General features: G+C 40.6%; 1 protein-coding gene across 1 annotated transcript in view; it reads left to right on the top strand.

Moving 5' to 3' along the window:
- Positions 1 to 644: 644 nt before the first annotated feature.
- TRPM3 (transient receptor potential cation channel subfamily M member 3) overlaps positions 645 to 19,977 on the top strand; it is a 700,748-nt gene continuing 681,415 nt past the window's right edge. Inside the window, exon 1 of the mRNA XM_068236331.1 lies at positions 645 to 827. Coding sequence (XP_068092432.1) covers positions 816 to 827 — 12 coding nt within the window. The 5' untranslated portion in view covers positions 645 to 815. The remainder of the gene's footprint in view (positions 828 to 19,977) is intronic.

Genomic DNA, 19,977 nt, shown 5'->3' with positions numbered 1-19,977 from the left:
CCGGAAAACAAGACGCTGGTATAAGAAAGTGTCTTTTTATCTGATTCAATTGGCAGTTTACAACAGCTTTGTTCTCTACAGTAAGGCTGGGAGAACTGGATCTTTCCTTCAATTTCAGGAACAGATCATTCTGGACATCCTGTATCCAGCCCCCCCCCCCCCCCCCCCCCCAGTTGCAACTAGCCGACTGCATGGAAGGCATTACGCCTATCAGATTCCGTGTGCCCCAGGTCAACGCATCTGAAGAAAACGTTGTCGTGTCTGCAGCAGTGCTAGAAGAAGGAATGACACCAGTTTTTATTGTCCCAAATGTCCTGACCAGCCTGGCCTATGCGTAGGGGAGTGCTTTGAGAGGTACCACGAGCAGGTACACTATTAGAACCTAGGGAACTCCAGACATAGGAGTAGGCACACACTCAGTGGTCTTTCGTACATTGTCCCAGGTGGAGGAGAGGTAAGCTTGAAAACCAAAAAAACGGGTAAGCATAAAAGTCGGAAGAAGGATCGGTTTCCATGCTTGATATTGCTGATCTGTCCTGGGTTGGCGATATAAGACGGCATGTTTGAATTTCCCTTGAGTGTGGACACCCCCGGTTTATATGTGATTTACTTTGGGCCTATGATGATGCTTTAATGCCGCACAGAGTCATCTCTATTGGCAGGCATATTGCTGTATCCTACAGGCATAATGCTGTATACTAAAGTTCTGAGGCCCAGTCACATAAGTTGGTGGCTCACCCTGAGTGCAGGGTGGCACGGGGTGTCTCTCTCCTGAGGTTATCACTGCCATTGATGTGGAGGAAGATCTGCCATTGATGTGGAGCAAGGTATGTTTGCCGTTCATTTTTCCTTTCAGCCCAGAGTGCATTACTTGTATACCCAATATAAGGAGTATAGCAGAAACTCCTAATACTGGCCATACATGTAATGATTGCAGAGACCCTAAAATGCCAGGACAGACTCCACAAATGACCCCATTTTGGAAAGAGGACACCCTAAAGTATTATTTGAGGTGCACGGTGAGTTCATAAAAGATTTTAGTTTTTGTCACAAGTTAGCAGAATTTTTTTTTTATTTTTATTTTTTTAACAAAATGTCATTTTCCGTTTACTTGTGACAAAAAATAAAATTTTCAATGACCTCACCATTACCCTCATGGAATACCTTGTTGTGTATTCTTTCCAAAATGGGGTCATTTGTGGGGTTTGTTAACTGTCCTGGCAAGTGGGCGGGGTGCTAAATTTTGAGCACCCTGTAAAACCTAAAGGTACTCATTGGACTCTGGGCCCCTTAGCGCAGTTAGGGTGCAAAGAAGTGCCACACATGTGGTATTGCCGTACTCGGGAGAAGTAGTACAATGTGTTTTGGGGTGTATTTTTACACATACCCATGCTGGGTGGGAGAAATACCTCTGTAAATGACAATCTTTTGATTTTTTTACACACAATTGTCAATTTACAGATTTATTTCTCCCACCCAGCATGGATATGTGTAAAAATACACCCCAAAACACATTGTACTACTTCTCCCGAGTACGGCGATACCACATGTGTGGCACTTTTTTGCACCCTAACTGCGCTAAGGGGCCCAAAGTCCAATGAGTACCTTTAGGATTTCACAGGTCATTTTTGTTTCAAGACTACTCCTCACGGTTTAGGGCCCCTAAAATGCCAGGGCAGTATAGGAACCCAACAAATGACCCCATTTTAGAAAGAAGACACCCCAAGGTATTCCGTTAGGAGTACGGTGAGTTCATAGAAGATTTTATTTTTTGTCACAAGTTAGCGGAAAGTGATTTGTATTGTTTTTTTTTCACAAAGTGTCACGCTAACTTGTGACAAAAAATAAAATCTTCTATGAACTCACCATACTCCTAATGGAATACCTTGGGGTGTCTTCTTTCCTAGAATGGGGTCATTTGTGGGGTTCCTGTACTGCCCTGGCATTTTAGGGGCCCTAAACTGTGAGGAGTAGTCTGGAAATCAAATGCCGCAAAATGACCTGTGAAATCCTAAAGGTACTCATTGGACTTTGGGCCCCTTAGCGCAGTTAGGGTGCAAAAAAGTGCCACACATGTGGTATCGCCGTACTCGGGAGAAGTAGTACAATGTGTTTTGGGGTGTATTTTTACACATACCCATGCTGGGTGGGAGAAATACCTCTGTAAATGACAATATTTTGATTTTTTTACACACAATTGTCCATTTACAGAGATATTTCTCCCACCCAGCATGGGTATGTGTAAAAATACACCCCAAAACACATTATACTACTTCTCCCGAGTACGGCGATGACAAAAAATAAAATCTTCTATGAACTCACCATACTCCTAACGGAATACCTTGGGGTGTCTTCTTTCTAAAATGGGGTCATTTGTGGGGTTCCTATACTGTCCTGGCATTTTAGGGGCCCTAAACCGTGAGGAGTAGTCTTGAAACAAAATTTCTCAAAATGACCTGTGAAATCCTAAAGGTACTCATTGGACTTTGGGCCCCTTAGCGCAGTTAGGGTGCAAAAAAGTGCCACACATGTGGTATTGCTGTACTCAGGAGAAGTAGTATAATGTGTTTTGGGGTGTATTTTTACACATACCTATGCTGGGTGGCAGAAATACCTCTGTAAATGACAATCTTTTGATTTTTTTTACACACAATTGTCCATTTACAGAGTTATTTCTCTCACCCAGCATGGGTATGTGTAAAAATACACCCCAAAACACATTATACTACTTTTCCCAAGGACGGCGATACCACATGTGTGGCACTTTTTTTGCACCCTAACTGCGCTAAGGGGCCCAAAGTCCAATGAGTACCTTTAGGATTTCACAGGTCATTTTGAGAAATTTGGTTTCAAGACTACTCCTCACGGTTTAGGGCCCCTAAAATGCCAGGACAGTATAGGAACCCCACAAATGACCCCATTTTAGAAAGAAGACACCCCAAGGTATTCCGATAGTAGTACGGTGAGTTCATAGAAGATTTTATTTTTTGTCACAAGTTAGCGGAAATTGATTTTTATTGGTTTTTTTCACAAAGTGTCATTTTCCGCTAACTTGTGACAAAAAATAAAATCTTCTATGAACTCACCATACTCCTAACGGAATACCTTGGGGTATTGAAAGCTGACTGAGAACACACTTGCATGTTCGCATACAGCCACAGATGCAGACAGAGGCGACTCGAAATAGGAGCGTCCCGGCTGCTGCTATGGAAACCAGGGGCGGAACACAATAATATCCATTGAGAAGCACCCTGGTTATGGAACGCACATGAAGCATCCCTTCACCGCCCTACATCAACAAGACTTCGCCTCCCGCCCATAGCCACACATCACAGCAATATGGGTGGTGCTCTGCATTTTTAATCTCCCGTGCCCAGCGCCCTAGCGTGATCTGACGAAGGCAGTGATACCAAAATGCGTCATCACGCTAGAGGCACGTAGTGACAGCGGACACGCCCCTCCCCAGTGAGAGGACTCTCCCGGACATCAGAAGCCACGCTGCTGGCCACAGCCTGGCGGTTCCCACTCCATCAGAGGGATAGAGGTGTCTGCAGGCTATCTATGAGCCATATTGTAACTTTTATCTTGTGAGTATTACTTTTACTTGCACATATTAAACTTTTGTATGGTTTTACACTATAGAGCGCTCTATGTATCTTCCTTAGATCATTTTTGTCTGCTTTTTACCCTACTGGAGAGCGGCTCTATGGTTGCCTACTGATCATATAAGCGGAGTGGAAGGTCTATTGGAGCGCTAGACACATCTTTGTAACCTCAGATAAGGCACACTAACTCAGATAAGACACACTAACCTCAGATAAGGCACACTAACCTCAGATAAGGCACACTAACCAGATAAGGCACACTAACCTCAGATAAGGCACACTTACCGGCTTAGCGCTGGTTAGTGAATCAAGCCCATGGAATTTTAAGTAATTTGGACAGACTGTCCGTCCATAGACAGACGGTTGGTAACCCTGCCTACCAGATCAGCAAGCAGAGACCAGCCTATAGTTCACAAAATGCAAGCATCACAAAAGAAGGCTTTAACATATTTTTCTTAGCTGTTTCATATATGTTGAATCTTCTGGGAAGAGAGGCCAACAAAGAGATTATGAAACACAGATATGCATTAAGCAAATGTCTCCATATGGAACAGATGCAGTCCTTTATTGTTATTGGAAATAGTACAAAACATGCCATAGGCAATGTAAACCCTGAACTTCTAATCGGCACTGACAAGATATGCTCTCATTCTACATTTATACATGCTATATAATAGAATATTCTGGCTACAGTTTAGCCTGGAGGTTTTGTTTAGAAGACTTCATATAAAAATGTACTTATTTTAATTCTCTTCAGCTGCTAATGTGTTAAATAACCTTGTGAAATAAGTTACCAGATGTTGTTATTTTGGACATATTTTCTATTCTTGATATTTTCAAATCCTCATTAGGTATCAACTTCCTTTCTCTATAAAATCAATTAGACAATGCCAGAGGTGTAATCATTTAGACAAGCCTAGTCACAATTTGGCTGCTGGTGCTTTAAGGAGATGCGCTATTGTGCCTAAAATTGGAGAAAAGCATGCTTAACCACTTATGCTGGCAGCGGCAGTACATCTACACTCTGCAGAACTCCAGTCCATTGCCGCGAACGGCCACTGCTCTTGTGCCCGCTTGCTCCCATGCGTTCTCAGTGCCACCCGTTAGTGCTGAGATCAGTGATCATGCTGAAATCGATCGGGAATCGGCCTGCGGTGTAAGGGCAGCCAACAGATCTTTCTCTAATCAGATTCCATCAGAGAGAGATTTGTCTCTTGGTCAAATATGCCCATCATTGCTAGATTTATGGCCACCTTTACATTCGTGTTAGTGCAGGTTGAGCAGCTGCAGCTCGGGAAGTATAAATGATCAGAGATTTTGGGAAGTAATTTAGAAATTGAGTTTTGATTTTGTCTTTCAAGTTTTCATTATACTCAAAAAGTATACTAGACCCTTGCGTGACACATTTTGGTAAGTTACAGGAAAAAAGGTTATGAAAATGAATTTGATAACTTTTTGCACAGAAATCCAGCAGAAACTGAACGCCAGGGAGGTTAAGGTTGTATATTTGATATCGTTTAACTTTTCTGTTTAATAATTATATTACTTTGTTTAATCTTTATTACCATTTACTTTAAATTATTTATTTATTTTATCATTTTATTAATTATTGGCCACTCTTGCTCTTATTATCCTTTTTTTCATGTTCTTTCCAATCCATTACAGTGACTCCAAGAACTGGAGTATCACTGTAATAGGAGCAAAAGATGTGCAAAAGCAAGTGATGTGCAAAAGCAAGTGAGACAAAAATTAAGAGACAGGAAAAATCCTCTATAATATACTACCTTGCATGCTTGCATATAAGCCTAATTTTTCAGCACAAAAATGTGCTGAAAAGTTATCCCTTGGCTTCTATGCGAGTCAGTGGAGCAGAACAGATGTTACTGACAGAGAAGCGTAAGGATCGTGCACTAGTGATCCTGCTCTTGCCAGCTGGCTCCCCGCTGTGTCTGTGCCCCGATCCCCTGCAACATGGTGTGCAGAGTGCGCTGCTCAAGACTATTTGTGTCTCCTGGCTAGTGGAGCAGAGTGTGCAAGCAACTTGTCAGCGGTGCAATGGATCTGTTTTGCAATTGCTGTGTCTCATATCTATGATGCCATCTAGTGGTGTCTTGAGACACAGCTGTATCATCCTTGGGGCACATCTGGCTATGGGGAGGGGGGCTGACTTGTACAAGGGGCACATTTGGCTACTGTGGAGGGGGCTATACTGGGGAGGGGGCTTACACATGAGTCAATAACTTTTTACTGGTTTCTGAGGGAAAAGTGGGTACCTTGGCTTATATGCGGGTCGGCTCATATGCGAGTATAGATGGTATATATTTCGCAATGTGTGAAAAATATGCTTGGTGAAAAACAGCTGTAACATGGAACATGAAAAATCTTTGCTTTGAAAATTAGAAGATTTGTGTAAACAGTGGATTATTTTGGAGTTTAACAGAGAGAGGAAATGGATAATGGCTTCTAGCGATCTGCAAAAAGGACTTGTGCTTTCCTGAACAGGCTGTCATTTACTGCTCTGCATGGTATCTGTAGCTACTTCCATATTACTATTGCATTGATGTTTTCTTGTCAGCTTGATAAAGAGTCATTTGATCTTTAATTGACTATTGTAATAACATCTCTTTTTGGCCTTAAATGATGCTACAGAGTGGACATCTTCTGTTTGTGGTTTGTGATTTGAGCTTGGCTGAGTTGCATCATTCATGTTACTATTTATTATTATTTAGTATTTAACGGATGCCCGAGGTGGGGGGAGTTGATTTTTTTACATACCTGGGGCTTCCAGCCTACTGTAATCTTTAAGATCGCTCAGTGTAGTCAGGGTCACCCTCTGTTTTTCTGCCATCACAATAATGAAATGCCAAGTACACACTATGGCGCATGAACTGTCCCATTCTGCACAGGTGCAGAACTGTGAATGCACAGAATGCTCCTGGCCACGGGAGTTCAACTGAGCAGAAGCACAGCCAGAATAGAGCATGTGCAAATGTACACAACCCAACCGGGTCGCAGACTTTCATTGGACAGTTGACAGTGCAACAACAGAGGGGACCTGGAGGACACAGAGGCACCCCAAAACCTATGGGAAGCCCCAGGTAAGTAAAAGTCTAATTTTTTCCTCCCACCTCAGGTATCCATTAAGGATTATGGATAATCATTCGGATTTTGTGAAATTGAAATTTCCGGATTTCCGGTCGGAAATCTGAATTTCTGATCGGAACTCAGAAAACGAAACTCGGAAATCGGATTTCTTTAGAAATACTGCATTACTACAACTCGCTAATTTTAGCCCAATCACAGAACTCGGAAGCATTGGACCAATCAGAGAATGCAGAGTCAAATTCGAAGTAATTTGCCAATCAGAGAATGCAAAAAATGACGCAAAAAAACCCCACTACTCGGAAATCGGAAATCCGTGAAATCGGTAATCGCCATTGGCGGAAATCGGAATTTCTGCAGAAAAGGAAATCAACATTTCCGACCATCCCTATTAAGGATAACAATTTCAACATACTGTTTTGAGTACCTGTTTTCGTGCACAGGAATGAGGCTCCCTGCACACTGCAAATCCGTATTCCGATTCCGATTCCGATTCCGTTTCCGATTCCGATTCCGATTCCGTTTCCGATTTTCCTTGAATACATTCAACAGAAAAACGGATCAAAAAACGCAGCATGCAGTTAAGATTAAAAATCTGAATCGGAATCGGATGTAAAAACAGATTAAAAATCTGAATCTGAATCTGATTTGCTTGCAGTGTGCAAGAGGCCTGATATCTTGCAGAGGCTAAAAGTTATCTTCATTCTTAAAAAATATACAAGCAAACAAACAAACAAACAAAAGTACTAAAGAGAGGAATAGGGATGGAATAGTGAGATGCAAATAGTTCTTAACTGATCCAAGTTTATGCAGATTTTGTATGCAAATATATGCAGCTTGAAAACAGACCCACCTCAGAAGGATTCAACTGGTCAATTTTCAAGCTGCATACATTTACATACATAATTTGCATAATCCTGTATCAACTTGGAACTATTTGCATCTCACTGACCATCCTTATAGGAGAAGAACAGATTAAACAGTATTATAATATGTAGAAAACAAAAACAAATGTTTTTATTGGAGCTAAGCTTTAAAAATGTCATTAAAACTGATTTTTACCCTGCCGCTTGAAAAGTCATCCATGCAGCTTATTTTCTCTAGAAAAAGCAATAAAGCTTTCACTGACGGGTAAGTCACAACAATGAGAGATGGCATGACTAAGAGGAACACTTTCACTTAGATTCTCTCTCCTGCTGTTTTTTTTAAATAATGAATGAACTTCAATATTTAATTTTGAATTTGAGTAATTTCCTACTTGCATTGAGTGTTAGATAAAACTAACAGTAAATCTATGCAAAAAAAAATAAAAAATGAAATATGTATGGGAATGAGATATTTTTAGATCGTAATGATCACTGAGTTCCAACATTGCTTTATTTTAGTCTTCCATATGTTGCTTTGCTGGCATAGCTCAACAACTTTTTCCATTAAAGGCTTGTCAAGCAAACATTGGCAACAGAAAAGACATTTAGTGGAAAACTGCTCAATAATTTCAGTGCCAATGACTGTAAACATATGGGCAGTTTAGAGTTGCAAAATATTTTTAATGATGGAGAGTGTGTTTTATTGCATTGGGAATAGTGAGTTATAGCATATCAAAGTCTTTTGTAAAGTATAGTGGGTATAGAAGATAATTACCCCCCATTTTAAATATTCATGTTTGTTACATATGAATGTGCTCATATGTTGAATGTGCTCAAGTATAAGGAAGCACTGCTCAACATATACCATATTTTTCAGAATATAAGAGACTATGGAATATAAGACACACCTAGGTTCAGAGGTAGACAATCAGGGGAAAAAATGAAAAATACTAAACCTGGTGCGTTTATAGTGCATGGGCTTATGGACCTTTGCTGTCTGTAAGCTAGTCTAGCTAAGCTAAACTGACCAGCTACACTACACTAACCCATGCTGCCCCTACCAGTTATACTTCACTATACTACACTACACTGCAGTAGACTATACACTACACTACACTGCACTACACTAGACTAGACTATACACTACACTACTCTGACCCCCTGCTGCCCTCCGACTAAGCTACACTGCACTAACAATTATGCTCTTACCCATCTAGTGCTGCTATCCTTTCCCCATCGCTCTAGATTTTCCTAGCATTCCTTGTCTCCTCCGGGCAGCTTTCAATATAGCTGTACACAGTAAAGCTCCACATCCCCCGTTCTGTGTGGCCTCGTACTTCCGCATTGGTGCAGCTACTATAACACCAGTAGCATATGTGCACTTGGATTATACTGTGTGTGGGTTAAGAGTGTTTGTGAGGTCAAGCAATGATGTTCTTATTCACTGATGACCGCTTGAGGTCAGGGCTCTGTGCAGGCCAGTCAAGTTCCTCCACACTTAACTCGCTTATCCCTAATTTTATATACCATGTTTTGTGCACTGGTGCACAGCCATGTTGGAAAAGAAAGAGGCCATTCCCAAACCGTTTCCACAAAGCTGGGATTATGAAATTGTCCAAAATATTGTGAAGCATTCAAGCCCTTTCAGGATTTAAGGGGTCAAGCCCAAGCCATGAAAAGCAACGCCACATCATAATCCCCCATTCACCAAACATGATATCTGCATTTGTAAATTGTACCAACTTTTGTGAATACACTCCAGTGTGTCTAGTTCCAGGTCAATCTGTTTTTCAGGTGAACAGATCCAGAAATATCTAGCAGTGGTTTATTTTATTAACTCTTTTGATACAACTAAAAAAAATCGTACCTCAGATCTAAAAATTACAAATAATCAAAGATTTAGAGAAGAATAGAGCCAGATTACTGAATCGTTTATTCTGGGATTACATTCAGGACATAGAACAAAAATGTTTCCTTCAGATTGAAGTGTGGCTTTTATTTCTTCTGGACTTTTTGCCAATAAAAGCATTGCACTACATTGGATTTGGATTGCCATCAGTTCTTTATGGTTTATTTAGATGTTTCACACAGTTTCCTAATTTATATTTGAGCAGCGCACTGCTGACCTGTGTAAACAAACATGTTATTTTACCTTTTGCCGTAATTAATGAGATGTGTTTATAAGGAAGATGTGTTTGCTTCATTGCAGACAATTGTTTGGAAGCTGCGCTCAACAATGCAATGCCGTGATATCTACTCAGAAATTATTGATACAGAATGGTGCTGAATTGCAGTTTTACAACCGGGGATAATTATATTGTCTTGAGCTACCGCTTGAAAATCAAGACAATATTGGCTGCATGCATCACAGTCTAATCCTATGTTTCCTACTTATTTCAAATGAACTTACCTTTAGTAAAAATGGTGTTCCAAGAAGATGAGTATATATATGCTGGTATCAGGGCCGGGCCGAGGCATAGGCTGGAGAGGCTCCAGCCTCAGGGCGCAGAGTAGGAGGGGGAGCACAATTCATTCAGCTGGCATTCCTAATTGTGTTTGAAACAGAAAGAAATAAGAAAAGGGGATACGTAACAGTGACTGCAATCCAGATAACTAGATATTAAGGTGTTGGGGAGGTTGTGGGCCCTGTGGCCCTCTAAGTATAATAGCAATCAGTGTGTGACAGCTGGGGTGGGAGGGATGGAGAGGCGCACATTGGTGTCTCAGCCTTGGGTGCTGGAGGACCTTGTCCCAGCTCTGGCTGGAATATATGCTGCTGAAGTTAAAAGATAAATGTATAATAAAGGTTTAGTTCTTAGCTTCCCTCTGAAGACACTCATCACTTGGCTACTAATGTTTGACTAGGTATGACTTTTACAGGAAAAGTTAAAATTAGCATTTATGTCAATGGGTAATATCTTTAAAACGACATTGTTTTCCATGCTTTTCTGAAGTCACAGAAATAGGACATAACATTTTCATGTATGGGCTAAAATTAAATAGTTTATTATTATTATTATTATTATTATTATTATTATTATTATTATTATTATTATTAATAAATTATTATTATTATTATTATCTCCAGATATATAGTCTGATATTTTGACCTTTGATGTGCATGTTTTTGCTGTCCTCTGTTGCCTGAACAGTTTATTCATTCTGTAGTCACTTTTTGTAGCAGGTTGCAGTAATGTTTATCTTGACTATCTGTATTCTCCTCGGTATCTAGACTCGCCTTTTATGATGCTTATGCAGGCATGATTCTTGTTGCCCAATAAGAATCGAGACTCAGTATCTTGAGCGACAGCTCATAGGCGATAATGTACAAATGTATCACTAAGCTCCAGGCTATGGAGGGGGGTGGAGGTAGAACAAGCGGCGCACAATGGAGCCGTTTATCATTGGTGGGGTGAGTGGGGAGAACAATCGGCTCATTGCTTGCTCGGGCCTTGGGGGTCACTCCAGCTTGCCGTATCTTTAGCAGATGTCAGGTGCCCACTGTACACATGCTGGATTCACTCATGAGTCTTGGCCACGGTGGTCTTTATTGTCCACCATGGCCAAGTTTAATCCAAGTGTCAAAATAAAGAGAGTAAACTTAGCCCATACAGAGGTGTAGGCATGTTTGCAGACAATTGTCTATTCATCTGTTCTCTTCTGAGAGGCTCAGAGTGCCCGTAATTTACTCCAGGTAGCAACTATGACTAGATTCAGTCAGCGGAGGTAGTTGTGTGGTGCATGCACAGTATTTCAGTTCTACCTCTCTGTCTGGGTGGGAGAACAGGAAGCATGGACAGAGAGGTTGAACTGAAATCCTGCACATGCCCCACACAAGTACCATAGGTTCAAAGGATGCTGACTGAATCAGTTGATACTGGTGTAAATTACAGGCACACGGAGGCTCTCAGAAGAGAATAGATACATAGGTAAAAGTCTACAAACATTCCCACATCCACTATGTGATTTCAGTTTTACTTCACTTCAGTTTTCCTGTAAGAGGAGCACTGAAGAGATTTCAGGACAGGTTTTAGCTTTTCTTAACTGTGGTTATGCACCGTGTTAATGTTTTATATATGAAATTAAAACTCTTGATATTTTCATAATTAACAGTTATGTGTTGACCCGTATTCCTCCAAATTTCTATCCTTAAGTTTTTCTACAGGGTTTAGCTTAGTTAAACCCAAAAGCCATTTGCATGACAGGAAATAGTATATTCTTTTTCAGATCTGTCCTATATACATTATGTAAGCAGGGAGGGAAGTAAAGTAGGGAAACTTGGGAGACTGCGAATACACTGTAAGAAAATATAGCCTTTTCACATTGGCATGCTTGAAATAGCACAACAAATTGTAAGATGCAACTCTAGGTTTCCTGAGAAAACATAGGTTATATCTCTGCAAGCAAATTCTAAAACCTTATTGCAGTTTGAGTTTTCTGGGCCAATGTGATGAGATACATTTGAACGTGACACGGCAATGATGCACTTTGTTACTGACATAATTGTAGCAGTTTGCTATTTCAGAGCAGAATGAAATTGGTAGCAGTATATTTATGTGTCCCTCAAATCTGTTCATGAAAATAAACCTTTTTTTCTAAGATTGTTCGGTCAATTATGATATTTTGCTGGCATGTATTATCTTATGCACCGTATTTAGGTCAACTTATTCGTCATGTTTGTACAAATAAAAAGCAATTTTTTTTTCATTTATCAGGTAAGAACGGCCAGGTCAAGTAATGTTTTTTTTTCCTATTTTTTAGCCAATTTTAATAAAATCTGCAGCAATTTGCCTTTAAAGTGAAGTATTGTTATCTTTCTTGTAGGTTATGAATGTTTATTTATGTATTTTATACAAACATGCGTTGCATGTGCACAGCAGTCTTACCATAGGTTGAGGAATCAGGGCCGAGAAAAGGTGAAGGTATGCAACTCAAAATAAAAGGGAGCACAGTAATGTGTTGCTTACTATGAGGCCTGGGACCCACAGGAAACGCCAAGCGATATTGCAACCGTTAGTGATTTGTGATAGAGCTTTGCAAGTGATTTTGGGAGCAATTTCCATGCTCCTATACAATACATTAGAACGGAAATGCTCCCAAAATGCTGCATGTCCACTCCTGCAATTGCGATTTCCCTAATCGCAATCGCTCTACTGAAATCTGTCCCATCCATTTACGTTGCTAGAGCATTTCGGGAAATCGCTAGCGATTTAAACATGGATGAGCAGAAACTACGCCAGTGTGAATTTACGCGTCGTAGTTTGCATCTATGAATCGTAGTTCGTAGGCAAATTTTCAAAAGTACACTTACGCATTTCCGTATAAGGGCATAAGGCCCGGTTCACATTAGCGGTGGCCGTCCGGAATCGCCGTGCCGGAGCCGGACCGCTTGCAGAACGGACGGAACGGACGCACGGCATAGCAATGAAAGCCTATGCGTCCGTTCACATGCGTCCGTTCTGCCGGACCGGATCCGGACCGGATCCGGACTCCGGCGTCCGTTCGCTATTTTTTGGTCCGGCTCCTCCGGCAGCCGTATCCGGGGCGGAGCCGGACTGCACCATCCGGCCAATACAAAGCTATGAGAACCGGAGAGCGCACAACACACTGGCTGAAAATCCGGATGTTCTACCCCACTTCCTATGCGTATTGAAGCGGCGATTTTGGATGGGGACACATGGGCAAGCATTTTGGAGTGGAGCAGCAGTGATTTTAAACGTGCTGGAGATGTTGGCAGTATGTCGGAGGTGGAGGTGAGTGCTAAACAGCGGAGGGCCTGATTCCACAGGTCCACCTTCTGCTGACCTCCCAGACCCCAACATTTTTATTCCTTTTCTACTATCTTTTGCCAAACGGATCCGGATCGCATCCTGATGAACACCTGATGCAAACTGACCGGATCCGGATCGGATCTGGATCAGAACCGTACGGTTCCGATCCGGATCCGGTCCGGATCCGTCAGGTCATCCGGTCCGTTTGGCAGAGAACCGCAAGTGTGGACCGGGCCTAAGCGTCCGCATATACTACTCTTCCTAATAAGCGTAATTGTGTATTTTAATTCGTAGTCTACGAAATGCATATGAAGCGAATATTTGATTTCGAAGTCATAGTTTGGCAAATCGTAATTGCGGAAAACTACACATAGTTCCAGCATAGCGAAGTTGGCTGACTACGACCATCCCTGGATTTAAAGCAGTCCCTAAATGCTCAAAAAATGCTCTAGTGGATTCCAGCACATCATCAGTGACACTGAATCTGAATAGAATGAGAATCCCACTTCTTACTATCATAGGGATAAGGAACACAGGGATTTGCTTTAACCTAAAGTTGTAAATAACATACTTTCTGTCTGCATCAAGCAAAAAGGTGTTAAAAAAAATAGTCCAAAAATTATTTAAGTTTGATATCACTATCTTAACTACTTTATAGTATTTTTTCACTTGCTAGGTGGTGATAAAAAAAAGTACTTTCTAAAATGAGATAACATCTCCTGAGAATACTCAGGAGAAATTTTGACTGAATCAGGGGTATGATTACTGTATAAGTTCTTCTCTCTACAATTTAGGCTAGGTTCACAGTGGTCAGTTGTATAACGCACGCGTAATAAAGTGTTATGCTGACTGTGAACTACAATGGTGACTAAATATAGACTTTAATACAAAGCCTGCATACAGCAAGATAGAATAACACCCTCAGTTACAACGCTGTACTGTGAACAGTCCCATAGAACTGTATGGGCAGTGAGTTGATATGCAGAATTATTCTGCAAAACAACTGAGCACTGTGAACATGGCCATAGCAGAAGCAATGCACTAATTGCACTCACATAAATTGTGTTATTGTAAGCAACACACAATTAACCCAAAATTACTGATCTGGCATATCATGTTATTTCAACTTCTGTAGGTATAAAATGAGATCTGTCTGTACTTTGCACAGAGAACTGACTTTTGAAATTAATATTCTTATGATTCTTGTGTATTTTTAGTAGAAAATACATAACTGGTAACACCAGATGTTCACTGTAAGAGAACGACATTTTTAAGAAGTGTAGAGAATAATATCCATTGCTCAGGTATCTTCAAGCATGGTATCCAGCTGTTGTTATTTCATTGTCTTCAAATGTCCTTTTGATACATCTTCTGTCCAGCTTAGTATATTATTCTGTTTTTTTTTTAAACAAATGTGACATTTGTTGCCAATTCTCTCTCAAAGATAGCAGTGGAGCCAAGGAAAAGTTGTGGCTTCAGATGATTAATGAATGCATTTTTTCCCCTCAATGTAGTTCATAGAACAAATACTCTGATCACTGGACACGTTAGATGAGGAAATACAGGGGGGAAATTTCTTAAACTATTTTGACAGTTCTTACACTGTTCACGTTAATTTTCATATAGCAGATATTGAAGATACTACATTTTGTTTGGGTCAGACAAGTCATTTAATATATAAATGGATGATTGAACCAGTCACTCAATCAATCACATCTTAAAGTCAACCTGAAAGGACAACTGTAATGAGAGGCATATGGAGGCTGCCATATTTATTTCCTTTTAACCGCTTCACCCCAAGGGGTTTTTATTCACCAATAACTTTATTACTACCTATCACAACAAAATTATTTATACCTTGTTTTTTTCACCACCAATTAGGCTACCTTTGGGTAGTACATTTTACTAAGAATTAATTAGTAAATTAATTCTAAATTTATTTTAATGGAAACAATGTAAAATAAATGGAAAATATCACTATTTCTAAGTTTTCAGCCATAGTAGAGGGAAGCTTATCAACCAATCCTGCACTGGGACCCCCCCAAACGTCTTCGACAAGTCCTTGTCAAAGAGTGCACAAAGCCACTCTACCTCGGCCTTTTCCACTGAGCTACTGTGCTCTGCAGCAACCGATGCAGTGCTTTCCTGCTCATTCATGGATGGGAGACTGGCCACAACTTTCAGAGGGTCCCAGTGCTAGATCTGTGCTCAGGAGTAGAACATCTTCCAAGGTAAGTATCCAACTTTTACCTTTTATTTAATTACAGGTCAGAGTAATTTTACAGAAGTGATCAGCTCATTGATTGGGATTTATATCTATTTTCTGTTGTTTCTGTTCACCCTCAATCCAGTGAAGAGAAAATGTATGCCACTTTTCTAACAGTGATATCTTTCTGATTATGTTTAAATTTTAACTCATTTCAATTTCAGGATTAGTTAAATGTTAACAGCAGGCCAAAAAATGCTGTGAATTATCCATGTTGTGCATAGTGCAAACAGGTAGAAGAGATTAGCAATGGGAAATAAATATGAATGTGCCCACTAATGATAAAATCTTGATTGTACACTTTTACATCGATGTAGCTGAAGGGTAAACTTTGTGAATATACTACTAGTTAATGGCTACTCTAGGGTAGTCACTGATTTTACATAGGATAAGATTTTACAATTAGGATAGTTTCATTAGTGGGCATCATTAGTGATTTATAGTGATGGTCATGTCTAGGAGAACTCATGGAGAAGCATGTGATCAGTTTGGTCAGGCGATAGATATGTAAGTCTCTGATTTGCTTGTCATGATCATGTGTTAAAGCAAGATGTGATCACAGCAAAGCAGAGCTTTGCAAATATATCAGCTGATCAAAAAAAATCAACTAAAAAATATATTTTTTTAATTTTTATGAACTGATTAAAAAAAAAAAAAAAAAAAAGCTTAACAGTGGCATTACTCCATGGAGGCTACACAGTGTTGCATTGCAGCATAACAACTGCAATGTAACGCAATGTAATGCGGCTTGCCGCACTGCAGTACACCACCTATGCGATGTTCACAGTGCGACAGGTGCATTGTGATGTAATGGCCTGTGGCATCGTAATGCACTGCATGCAGTGCGTTGCTGAAAAATGTGCCCATTAGCAGTGACAGCGGTGCATGCTTTTTATTGCCTTCCTGCTGTTACAGGAAATGCATCGCAACTCTCACTGTGAATCTAACCTTAAAGTCCATTTTACTAGGAAAGTGTTAAAATAAGAAGGCCATAGAAAGTTAACTTTTTCTTATTGTCTTTGTCACTTTCATATGTAGAGAGTTGAGAGAACCAGAAAATTTCTCCAAAGTTGTCGGCATACATTGCAGCATGTCAATGATTTTCACATTATGACTAGACAGTGATTTGCATCAGTAGATTTCTTCTCACTTGTTAGCTGAGTCAAGATGGGCACCTTGCTATACAGAACATTGCCCAAAGGCTTGCTACAATAAGTGTTACCATGCAGATCAGGACAGGAATAATTCAATCTGAAACATGAATGCAAAAATTAGCCAGTAAAAATTTAAGCTTTTTATTTTATAACCCGTGTAATTTATTTACTACTTCAAGTACCAAATCATGCAACTATCTACACTAAGGAATATTTTCCAATTTTACCTGTTTGCAAAATAAAGAGCCAGAGATATATATATATATATATATATATATATATATATATATATATATATATATATATATATATATATATATATATATATATATAATATATATATATATATATATATATATATATATATATATATATATATATATATATATATATATATACATATATATACACTCTCCCTTCAACAACAATAACCCTGCAAAAACTTGCCTTAGCTAATAGAATGATATATAATATATATAATAAATTATGCAACTTTAACAAGCAAATAACACATTTTCTTATGTTTTAATTGCGCAGTATTTGTAGTAGATAGGCATTAGGCACTATGAGCTGCTTTCAAAGAAGCTGCACACATTTAGCAGATGAACTTTGATGTAGCTCCCAAAACAGAAGCCTGTTTGCATCATTATTTAGATAATAACATCAAAATGCCTGATTACACAGAAGGTTTTTGATGTATGTTAACATTTATTTTGGCTAGCAGCATGCTTCACATCAAAATGGCACATAACTACACACAAGTCTCTGCTGTAAAGAAGGGCTCTGACTCTCAATAACAGTGTGAAAGTGGCGGCAATTTAAATATTCCCCTTGAAAATCTACCCGTTTTCCTTGATATTAATCACCCAGTGACCAACTCTGCCAAGTTTGAGAACCCTGCCATTAGCAGTATAGGAATGGCTGCAGTTTAAATGCTCCCATTTAAAAATGTAGTTGTTGTTGGCTCTGCCTACATTGTCTTACCTTGACATACAGTCACTCAACGAGCTTTGGGGTCCTTGGCATCAATAATGTGAGAATGGAAGCAGATTATTAATCAAACACATCTGATCGGCTGTTTGTGGCCCCACCCCTTTTGGGGAATTTGAACCCCAGTTACCCAATGACCAAATGTAGCAGGTTTGAGGCCTCTGTCATTAATGGTGTAAGGATGGCAGCAATTTAACTACTTGCCGACTGCTCCACACCAATTGGCGTGAGCAGTGCGGCAGCCCCAGGATCACTCCACGCCGAATGGCGTGAATGGCCATCTATGGGGCTAGCAGGACATTGCGCGCAGGCTGCGTGTGCCTCTCCTGCTTGGAAGGCGGAGCTCGGGTCCGCCTTCAGTCACCCAGCGGTGATCGCCGCTCGGAAGCCTGTTAGACACCGAAACCACCGTCTAATTACTTTGTACAATGCTGCGATCTACAGCAGCGCTGTACAGGGGACAGCCGTGTGACACGGCTGACCCCCTGGCAGGCAAAATAGTGATCGGCTGTCAAAGGCTGAATCCTATGACAGCTGATCATGCTGATTGGCTGGCGGGGGGAGGGATATAAAATAATTTTAATAAAAAGTACATTTTATTCAAAATTTAATAAAATAAATATTTACAACAACAACAAAAAACCCCAGGAGGGCGTTTAGACCCCACCAACAGAGAGCTCTGTTGGTGGGGAGAAAAAGGGGAGGGGGGGGAATCACTCGTGTGCTGAGTTGTTTGGCCCTGCAGCTTGGTCTTAAAGCTGCAGTGGCCATTTTAGTAATAAATGTCCTGGTCACTAGGGGGGGGGGGGTTAACACCGCGGTCCTCAAGTGGTTAAATATTACCCTTGAAAATCAATAGGTGAATTCTGATTGGCTGTTGCAGGCTCCACCAACTTTCCTGAATATTAATCCCAGTCACTTAAGAATTAACTTTGAGAACCCTGCGGTGAACAGTCTAAAGGTGGCCACTAACGGTCCAATTTCTAGCAAAAAATAGTTCGAGCAATCAGAAATTCTGATCTGGTTGGTTGTAAATAATCTCCATTGATGGGCACAATCAATTACGATCGATTCGTCCGAATTGATTTTGGTCAAATCAAAATTTGGATTTCCTAGTTGGTTGTGATAGATAGGAAGCAAAGATTGGTTCTTTTATGGTGTAGTGAACGATTTTTCTTCCGATCAGAATTATCTGATTGCTCAAACGATTTTTCGCTAGAAATTGGATCGTTAATGGACACCTTAAGAATGGCTGCAGTTTATATTTTTCCATGTACAATGATTGGCTGAAAGTTGATTGGATTTTTTATGCTCCACCCACTTTGCCTGAATTTTTAACCTCAGTCATCAAGTGACCAACTGTTGCTAGTTTGACACTCTCACTATTTGCTGGTTGCTCTGTTCCAAGTTGTGCTTAAATGGAACCAGCCCTCAGCACACATTTTTACACCTGTTTTGTATTGGGAATAGCTACACTCCACACATCCTTACCACTAGTAGTAATAAGAAACAGACATTTGTGTGGGGGGGATAAGCAAAGACCTCCTGTTTGCATTGGGGTGTGTTTTATGTCACACGGGAAACCTATGAGTCATAAAACAGTACTGACTCGGGTAATCGACTGAGTATTATACTGCTCATTTTTTAGTACAATAGGTCAGGTCCTAACGGACAACTTTTTAAGGTTAGCAGGACTGGCAGGTAACTGGTATTGCTTAACCTCCCTGGCGTTATGATTATTTGCGGCGCACAGCCGCGGGAGGGTTTTTTTTGCCTAATTTTTTTTTAACATGTAGCTAGCCTAGTGCTAGCTACATGCTTCCCCCCTCCCTGCGGCGTCCACCCAGCCCCTCCGATCGCCGCCGGTGCATAATCCCAACAGGAAATCCCGTTCTGAACGGGATTTCCTGTATGGGCTTCCCCCGTCGCCATGGCAACGATCATGATGATGTCATCGTGATTGGCCAGGCTGAGCAAGGGGTCTGCGGGGCGGGGCCCTCTTTCATGGCTGGTAGCAGCGGATCGGCGGTGAGCGGCGGCAATCAGAACAAACACGCAGCTAGCAAAGTGCTGGCTGCGTGTTTGAAAAAAAAAATTATGCAAATCGTCCCACCAGGGCCTGAGCAATCCTCCGTGGCGGCGTAGCCCGAGCTCACTCAGCTCAGCTCGGGATTACCGCCAAGGAGGTTAAAAGAAAATAAATATAACAGCATCCATATGCCT

Source organism: Hyperolius riggenbachi, chromosome 1, assembly GCF_040937935.1.
Source record: "Hyperolius riggenbachi isolate aHypRig1 chromosome 1, aHypRig1.pri, whole genome shotgun sequence".
Lineage (NCBI taxonomy): Eukaryota > Metazoa > Chordata > Amphibia > Anura > Hyperoliidae > Hyperolius > Hyperolius riggenbachi.
Note: the sequence above shows the minus strand (reverse complement) of the source record. Positions and strands in the feature narration are given on the sequence as shown.